The sequence below is a fragment of the Oreochromis aureus genome, linkage group 5 (genome assembly GCF_013358895.1).
Source record: "Oreochromis aureus strain Israel breed Guangdong linkage group 5, ZZ_aureus, whole genome shotgun sequence".
Lineage (NCBI taxonomy): Eukaryota > Metazoa > Chordata > Actinopteri > Cichliformes > Cichlidae > Oreochromis > Oreochromis aureus.
In genome coordinates, this window is record NC_052946.1 from 35,096,544 (window position 1) to 35,106,638 (window position 10,095).

At 37.5% G+C, this 10,095-nt stretch overlaps 1 protein-coding gene across 1 annotated transcript in view; it reads left to right on the forward strand.

Annotated features, from left to right (window-relative positions):
* LOC116320757 (potassium voltage-gated channel subfamily D member 3-like) overlaps window positions 1-1,639 on the forward strand; it is a 99,789-nt gene extending 98,150 nt beyond the window's left edge. Inside the window, exon 8 of the mRNA XM_031740460.2 lies at window positions 1,208-1,639. Within this exon, the coding sequence (XP_031596320.1) occupies window positions 1,208-1,445 (238 nt within the window). The 3' untranslated portion in view covers window positions 1,446-1,639. The remainder of the gene's footprint in view (window positions 1-1,207) is intronic.
* The last annotated feature ends 8,456 nt before the right edge of the window (window positions 1,640-10,095 follow it).

Consider the following 10,095-nt stretch of genomic DNA (forward strand, 5'->3'; position numbering starts at 1 on the left):
AACTTTTAAAAATGTCATTTTAGTTTTGTACAGCTTTATTACACAAATTCCACTCAAAATAAAAGGTCTTTTAAGGACTCACATGTTTCATATTTTACTTCTCAAATGCATCACTAGATACACGATATGGACAAAGGTGTTTGGTCACACTTCTTGGTCTCTGATTTCAGGTGTTTTCAGTACCATCGCTACAGATGTATAAAATCGAGCATTTAGACTTCTGCCTTCACAAACCTTTGTGAAAGAATGTGTCATTCTAAAGAGCTCAATTAATTTGAGCACGATATGGTACTAGGATACCATTGTTGCAACAAGTCTGTCTGAAATATCTTCCTAAATATTCAACGATAAACTGTAAGTGGTATGCAAATTGCAAAGTGGAAGCATTTAGGAACCACGGCAATTCAGCTACTAAGTGTCAGACCACGTAAAGTTACAAAGTGTTCCAGGCACAATGACAGATGAGTCTTGGTTTTGCAAATGCCAGACCCCTCCTCCACCAAACTTTGTGTTATAGGGTTGTTTATTTTTAGGATTGGTCTGGTCTGGTTTGGACTGATCTATGCCTCAGCATTGAAAATAAAAGTTTGGGGAAGACCCTTTTCTGTTCCAGCATGACTGTATCCCAGTGCACAAAGCATGGGCCATAAGATTATGATCAGCTGATAGTGCTGAAGACCTTGAGTGACCCACACAGAGCCCATTAAACACCTTTGGGATGAACAAGAGTGGAGATTGTGAGTCATACCCCTCATCAGTGTCTGACCTCACAAATGTTCTCCCGGTTGAATGGGCAAGAATTCCCAGACACACTTCAAAATCTTGTAGAAAGTCATCGCAGAAGAGTAGAAGCTATTATTGCTGCAAAGGGGAGACCATTTCCATTTTAATACCTATGAATTTATAATGGGATGTCATAAAAGCTCCTGTAGGTCTAGTGTGTAGGTGGCCCAGTACTTCTGTCCATAAAGTGTTGTTTTCAAGATTTGTTCAGATTTCACAGGCGTAAATAATAAAGCTGACTGTGACTGCAGTAAACTGATAAAACTTTGGTATATAAATTTCTCCAGCATCTTAATTTTCTGCCCAAATTTACAAAAACATTATAGAAATTACAGAACATGTTTTGCTTAAAAAATGATGTAATTACTTATGCAATTACTACTGTTTGCACTAGACATTAACCACATTTAATTATACTTAACAGCCGCTCCAACCTCAACCTCAAAACTGATGAGAGCAGCAGGATCAACTGCAAAAGTGGCCGGATCACCACAGCCATCATCAGCCTCCCGACGCCCCCTGCTTTAACCCCTGATGGAGATGGGCTCCACAGGCCCCCACAGCGGAGGCCGCCACAACCTCCAAGTCACCCACCACCCTTGAGCATTCAGACCACAACAAGCTCAGCTGGCGCCAACATCGTCAAAGTCTCGGCTCTGTGACTGTGTGGCTGACAGATGTAACTCACCCCAACAGGGGGAAGGAAAGAAGAGGAGGAGGAAGCAGGTAACACTACATTCATGGACGTACCATGTTCCCTAATACAGGGTCAGTGAGAAGAGAGGTGTACTCCAGAGGACTCACCAGTTATGGAGACATTACTGAGGTAGAGGACTGTAGATATGTGACCTGAGAATCACGCTCGTGTCATGTCGTGTATGTACTGTAGATACGATGAGAACTGCTGCATTTCTAAACGTTTCCTACAGCAGTGGAGATGGTTTACAGCAGGTACTGTGGAAAATAACTGACGATATTGTGCAACTGGCAGAAACATCAGCAGGCCCTGTTGACCATCACAAATTCAAAGTAAATTTGACGTGAATTCACAGTGAAAAAGAAGATTTGTTGGATTAAATACTGAAGAACAAAGCTGTGGAATTTGATTGGTCATGTTTGTGTTATGTGATTGTCTTTAGTATTTTGAGAAACATAAACTGTTTTAGTTTAAAGTCGCCATGCCTGATGCTGCTAATATCATCCCTGAAATGTGTATTTCATTTGTTGGAGACTAGAAACAGCGTTTCTTTGTTTTTGTTGGATAATCGTATCGGTACATTATGTTGATTCCTCAAACCAAACTGTGATTTTAGTTGTATTTAAAAAATCCCACTGAATGTGGACTGAAGGCTGACGGTGTTCAAACTGCATTGAAACAGAGCAGTGGTTCTCAGCCTTGAGCTGACCGTAGAATTGCTATAAAGCAAATGTGTAATTTAATGTTGAAGGATGAGGTTACAGTACATCCCATGAAAGACCAAAACCAACCACTTGATTGGTTGAAATTCATTCATCCTGATCTTAACTGTTCGTGTTACAAAAACACAAGAAAATAACTTGTTTTAAATAATTTTCTCCTGCAGATTAATATATGTGTTGCAGTAGTTTGTAGAGCAGAAGGACGATGTACATGAGGGTTCTGACATGTTAATGTAAAGAAGAAACAAGCCATGCATTGAAATAGTGATGAAAAATAATAAAAGGTATATAACATGGCAGATTTTGGGAGGGGAAATACTACAACATTTGGTTTCAGTACAACAGCAAGTTTTACGGCCAGGATACTGGCCAATTAATACTGTAATTACAAGGCCGGGATACTGAATAACATGATTGTATCGACAGTGTCCCAGAATGAAGTATCGTTTATGGCTCAGTCACACAACAGTAAAACTGTTGCATTCAGCAACCGATTGCAAGTAGTTTCAAAAACCAACTGGGCGGCCACTTTTGATCGTAAGGTGATTGTGTAGGTTACCTGCTCCGAGGCAACCTGTGTCCAAACAGTCTGACTCAAACTGACTCCAGTCACTCTCAGACAGACTGGTTAAAGCTTGCAAATAATTGCCGTCTAATTTATAAATGCAAACAGATTGCCAACAAGTAGCAATCAATCTGAGTCAGTCTGTGCAGGACTCATCTGTGCCTCATCTCTTTGCAGTTGATTTTAACACAAATTGTTGCCAACTGCTTGAATTCCTAAATAAAAGCAAAGCTGCATCTATATCATTTCGCTGTCCTGCAGCAACCATCACGTCACTATTTGTGGAGAAATTTCAGAATTTCTGTTTTGAGTCTACGAGGTTCTAACTGGACTCTGAATGTAAGTAGTTCATTCAAATTTCTGTTAAATGTAAATTTCTGTGTATGTAGATGGCAACAGATTTGCAACAGACAGCAACCGATTCACAATTTGCCAACTGGAGCCCCTTCTGTCACAAACTGACAGCAAACTGAAGACAGCAACTGGGGTTGCAGACCTGGTCCCCATCTTTGAAAAAGCCATTTTGAAGGAAGCAAGATTCCAAGTCGACTGCACACACTCACAGTATCTTTGGTGTCATGCTCTCCAAGCACTCTTTCCTGGTGTGACTGTAGCAATTTCCAATCTTAGTAACACCACAATTTAATTTCAAATATCAAATATTTTTTTTTCACAACTTAAGATTGGAAATGGTTGTGTTTGCACAGATTCACTTTGATCGTCTCTTGATTTGCCGGTTTTAAATCACTGCATTTCACCTTTTTTCCTGCCATTGACAACATTGGGGAAACTTTACAGATGTAATTAGGTCACATGCATGGCATGAATTGATAGGATAGTTACATTTAAATAGCCATTATAAAAAATCTTAATTTTTTGTAATTGAAAATAAGGTTAAACTTTATTTATTACAAAATACCTCTCACAGCACACCTGTACAACCTACTGTGGTTACAAGTGGGCTGCAGCCCAGACTTTGAGAATTACTGGGCTACGTTACATTCATTGTTACATTGTTGCCATCTTATGGAACAAAAACAGAGAATAGTGCCGGGCTTATCCTGACAAACAAGCTACAAAATTAATATTAAAAAATAAACTGTGGTTAAGTGCTTGTATGAATTTGAAAGCGCACTGACGCTTCATCCCCGCTGTGCTGCTGCCACTCAGGTTGAAGGTTGAGCAGGACACTGAAATGGAAAATAATATTGTGCATGTTCATCATGAATGTTTGGGTATTGAATGCCATGAAGGTTGAGCACCACTCGACCTGGACAATTACAGGAATGGAACGTATTCGTGTTCGGTTCGGCATTTTAAAACGAAAACGAAATCCACTGAATATTTGAAAAGATTAAATACCCAGAGCTGAACATTATTTGGTTTTTCGGGTATTCTGTCGTACCTTAAAAGTTTTAATTGATTTTTTTTTTTTTTTTTACTTTCTTTTTGACATATTTGTAGCCCTCTGTGTCTTCACTAAATGTCTCTGAAAAGATGTGATTTCACTGATGACTTGAAATATTTGTGTGCTGTTCATAAGACACTAAGCACAACTCATATCTTTCAAAACATTTAGAAAAATAAAATAACTTAATCCACTTAACGTTTTCAGTGATTTCCACCTTAAACATTGTTTTTTCTTACATTAAATGTGTTTATCTTGAAAGCCAGTTAAACCAATATTATACCAGCTTCTGAGCAGGATAAACAGCACATGTAAGTGTCCCTGGAGTTGGCATAGTTTTGTCAAACTGCTGTTTTTAAGGTAAAAAAAAAAAAAAAAAAAAAAAAAAAACTGTTCTAAAGAATATGCAGCTAATAAGTCGGTCAGTCTCAGAGATGCTCACAAGATGGCAGCAGAGATACTTTCTAACGCTAAATCAAAATGACAGAAAATGAGCCGAGCCCCGTAGGACTGATTTCTGGCCTTACTCCTCACTGGATTATCATTTCTATACCTACCTGCTGCACACTGTTGCACATTTGAAGTCGGTAGATGCGTGTTTGGAATAGTTTGTGCCAAGTGTGCTATAGTTATCTGTATCAATTACACAACGTGTTTATTTGTCTCTTGGTTTGGTTTGTTAAAGTGGAACTTGATTATTTAACTTAATGTGCTTCTCAATCATGAGGTACCAAGTGAGGTCTTTTTACTGTACTGGTATATTTTTGTGTTGCATTTCTGTATTTTGTCACGTTTTAACAACGAGGTGAAAGTATTGTGTGAAAATGGTCACTTTTCCGTCCTTTGTAAGAACAACAAAGTAGTGGTACTATTTATGCTGCTTTACAAAAACAAACCCTTTAGACATTTTTTGTTGGAAATATTGAGCATCTGCCGGGTCGTGGTGTTCATACCATGGATCTGGGTTACCATTAAAACAGTATTTACACATTAAGGCTTTTTTGCAGCATCATAGACCACGTTCACCTTTTTTAAAAATGTATATTAAGAGAAATCGCCTTTCTCACACCAGAGTGACTCATATATGAAGATTTTTGTTGTGATTATCTGATGGATTTACTTCAAAGGCGTTGTTGAGGTCTGTTTTCTAAAAGTCTTGGCATTGCTGTTTGTGTTGTTTCTTATTCTTTTTATCTTTTGAACTGAGCTTTTTCTGTCTGTTTGCTGTGTGTACAGTATTCTGTCAGTTTGTTTGTTATAAGAACTATGAAGTGTCAGAAAATTAAACTCTGCCACAACAGTCGAACACTGTCTTTCTTCTCTCTCCCGTCACCAGTATCTGTGCATTGCATAGAAATCTGCATTTTCATTTTGGTTTCATTGTTTCATTTTACACAGATTGGAATTTCAAGATGAGCCTAATCTTGTTTAAATTTAGAAATAAATCACATCATCTCTTATATGTCATACTTAAATCTCCAACTCAAGTCGAGCTTTATAAAAGTGGAATTACTGACATAGTATTTCACAGACTTCAAGCAGAGCCCATGTATGCATCATACATACACAGACTTTTGCACACTATTCACTTCGGCACGGGCACAGTGACCCCACATAAAGTTGTCTGCTACTTCATGGCTGACTTGTTGTGGTTCCACTTTGCAATAATACCACAGCTGATCATGTAATATCTAGTGTGGTATTACTCAAATGTAGTGAGAATGGCCCATTCGTGCATAAATGTTCGTGAAAGCAGACTGCATAGCTGCATGGCTATAGGACTGAAAACAGAGCGTCATGTGCCCTGATACTTTTATCCATTAAGTCAATTCAACCCAATATTCTGCAGAAGCTTTTACTGTGTCAGTTACATTTATTTTGTTGTGAACAAACACCACATTTCTTCTTGTGACTATAAAATAGAGCTTTAAAAAGCACTGAATGTTTGTTCATATATACTTCTTATTCTCAAAAACAGGATTAGCATTGCCAAAATGTTACACCCTTCAATATTTTACATAACCACAACATGAATCTGTCTGCACATTAGTAAATGCCTCACAAGATGAAAGTATGAATCAGCCTTTGTAGAATTGATGCCACTGTGTTTACTAAACATATTACCAAACACACATTAACTAAATATTTTATCACTAAAACTAATTCAGTATATTCAATAGGTAAGGTTGTAGGCTGTATCTAAGATCATGTGACCACATTTATTTTAATACAACAACGTTTTAATGTTTTTTTTAATCTTGCAGAGTTTTAGCAGATACAGAAAACTTTTCATATTAACAAACCTTTTAGTGACTGAGGACGAGTTCATTTATTTTAATGCACTTCTTAGGATTCATTTGTTATAAAACAGCCAGTTACTCAGCATGTGGGGATTTTAGCAGGGAAGGTGCTTCATTATGAAACAAAATTTAATTTGTAGCAATCAGATGAGGTATTATTCAATGATAAAACTAGCCCAGTTAAGTAAACACATCACTTAAAGCAGCAGAAATGATAGGAATGCTTTGAAAAACAGAATTTAAACGCTGCATAAATTACATATCATATTACGTTAAAATGCTGTTTGAGTCATGTTATTTTTCTAAAACACCTCTTTCATGTGTGCACGAGTGTTTTGATGTCAGCTTACTCTCAGCCACACGTGTGGCCTTGACAACCATTTGAAGCTTAATATTTGCCATTAGTGGTTGTGTGACTGACGTCAGCACACGGAAGAACTGCATGACTCAAACTCAATGACTAACACTGCTTGAAGTAAACACAAAGATATCCAACAAACACATCTTTACAAACCCGCTTTGGAAATATTAAAGTAAATGCCACTTCAGTTTCATGCATTACTAGATTAGGATAAATTTGCATTAGGTACAGGTAGTTGTGAGTGTAGACCCTGTTTTCTGGTACCCCTAAATTTCAACATACCACCCATAAAAATAACTAAGGTCAATTTTGATATTATTTTCTGACTGATGTCTCTAATTTTATATATATTCTCAACTTGTCTATTGCAGAAGGTAAAGGTTACAAGGAAAACAGGTTTAAATTTCTAGTTTTCATGATGTAAACTTAACATAAATTAAAACATAAATTGAGAGGATTGAGATGTAATTTCATGGGCTAATTTTAAACACATTTTATCTTAAACATTTGCGAGCTGAAGTGCAAATTGTTCTTAAAATGCAGGGTAATTGCTGTGGTGTGAAAAACGTTTTCTTACGTACATCTGTTCTTTAAATAGTGTCCGAAAAGTTAGCTGCCAGTGGTTCCCAAACTTTTTTTGCCAGCCCCCCCTTTGTTTTACAAGGAAAATGTTCGCGCCCCCCACCACCAAACGGAGATTATTTAAAACTCCTTTTTTGAGTTTACGTGTGGACGAGGACTACAGAGTTCGTCACGCAACGACAAAGGTATGTGCCTCTTTTCACGTCACGCTGTGCGCCACGTTATTGTTTACGTGAGATGAATTGCAGAATGGCAGATAGAGACAAAATACTGTTACTGTTAATCTGACTATCTTCAGGTTTTACACGCTTACATATACACACGCAGTTACTGTCTCTGCATTTAGAAAGGCAGAGGCGTCATGGTGTAATTATTTTACATATAGTTGGGGGGGGTTTTCCTGTGTAATAATATTCAACATTGCTATCAATACATTTTTCAAAAAATGCCTCTCTGTGCAAAATGGGTTCAAAAACAAAAACAGCTGTGGGATACTGTTTGTCCGTGATTTGAACAGGGGGAACAAATAACGGCAGGATCAGCCTGATATTATTTGTATCCCACTGTAACTTTACTGCATAAAGAGCTAACATGTCCAAAATGTCAGGAGTAGTCATTACAAGAAGTGTTTGTGAACTAAAAATCCATAATGTGGGATACTGTTTGTCCGTGATTTGGAGAGCCCAGCGCTGCTCCCGACGCAGGGAAACTAATTTTGCAGGGGAGACCTACCTTGGCACTTGTGCAGGTGAAGCCAAAGGGAAGATATGCTTCACCATATTTTCTAGTCTTTGGCTTGGAAAGAAGTTGGTTTGGAAACATATCTGGCGATGCTTCATCTCCTGCTTTGTGTTTCTGTGGGAGCCCCAAACGGGGCTCCCACACCGCCCCCCTGCAATGGCTCTGCCCCCCCTCCGGGGCGGGCCCCACACTTTGGGAACCTCTGAGTTAGCTAATGTATGCTAGATAGAGATCATTAGCCAACTTTAGCTTTCTTATTCAGTAGTCTGGTGCCATACTGCTATTTGCCAAGGAACTGGTGTATTTTATTACTTTAATTGTATTACTTTAACAGTACAGTACAGCTCCAGTGAGTCAGAGGGATGTTGCATTTCAATGGCCAGCAGTATCTCATATTCATATCAGAATATTGTTATAAAGTGATGCACATCAGCTTTTAATTGGGTTATAAAATCTGTTTTACTGGTACATTCACTCTTTGGTGACTCCACCGAGACAGAGACAAAAGAATAAAGAGGGAGAGGGGGAGAGAGGAAGAAGGAGGAAGACTAAAAAGAGACAGAGCAAAAAGAAACAGGTGAGCATGGACATGTAGCCAAAGTCAGCAGAATTATTTTGAATATCTAAGCAGTGTGTTATACTGCTGTTAAATGTGGATCACCACCCTGCTCCTGTGAGAACTTAATTTATTCTTATATTATTCTTTTATTTTAATCCAGTGATTGATGACGTTTATGGCACAGTTTATAGAAGCGTTTAAAAATATTAAGACATAAAAAATAAAAATTGATGTTTCATATCAAATTGCTTCTGTTTTAGAAAAGTGACCTTTTATGCTTGGATTGAAGAACTGAGAACGGAGCTGTGGAACCATTTGGACCAAATCGTTTGCAGATCATGATTAATTTATTTTAACCGTGATTACCTCGAGTCCTGTAATTCTCCATTCGAGCCATTAGATGGCAGTGCACTAAAATATTTGGTAGACCATACAACACTACCCAATGGTTGGTTATCACAGTACATATTAGCCCTTACTTTAGACCCATTTAGATCATATGTAGTATAAAATGTAATCATTTTGATGTCCTTTTATTAAACTAGATACATTTTCCATGCTTATTTTGCTAATTAAGACACTGCTGTGTTCATAAAACATAATTCACATTTTAACAGTTCCCATATTTGCGCAAACTTTGATAATAAACTAAAGTAGTAATTGGAAACATGAAAAATTAAATCTTTCTACAGATAAAATCAACTCTTTTTCAAGAGAAAAAGAAAATGTTATTCTGTGAGGCTTTTGAAGCAGTGAAATTTGAAAAAAAAAAAAAAAAACATAAGAAAAACATCAAAATTACCACATACTAACAAAATTATGAAAGTACTGTTGTTACTGTTATTATGAAGTTGTGCAAGTTACATAATCTTCTCACGAACACATCATTCATCAGCTCCTTTGTGTGCCGTGGTCCAAAGAAATAACCTGTCAGCTCAGAGCGCTCATGTGGTTTTATAGAACAACAGCTTTAAATTTCTACCGGTTTTCACAGTAACTGGCAGATATTACATCATCCCTGTTCCTGCTGTTTATAATGCAAAACATGAAAGCATGCATCTTGTGCAGTTCAGTAAAATGAAGTAACTTAACACACGGAGAGAACCGCACTCTCGCACACAATACCACCATTAAAAGACCAGGTGTATAATTTATTTGAGCTTTGAAGAGAGATGACTGGTTCTGATGGCACAGTTAACCCTCAGTTTACACTGATTGACTTCAGCAAGTAATTTTACATCTTATGTTTTGATAATAGTGGGATTTCAACCAACGCAGGGGTTCTTAAAAACTATCAAAAGCTATTTGAAAAAAAAGATGGTAATGTGATTAACGTCTGAGTCCTACAGGATTTTGCACACTGGCATGCACATGTAG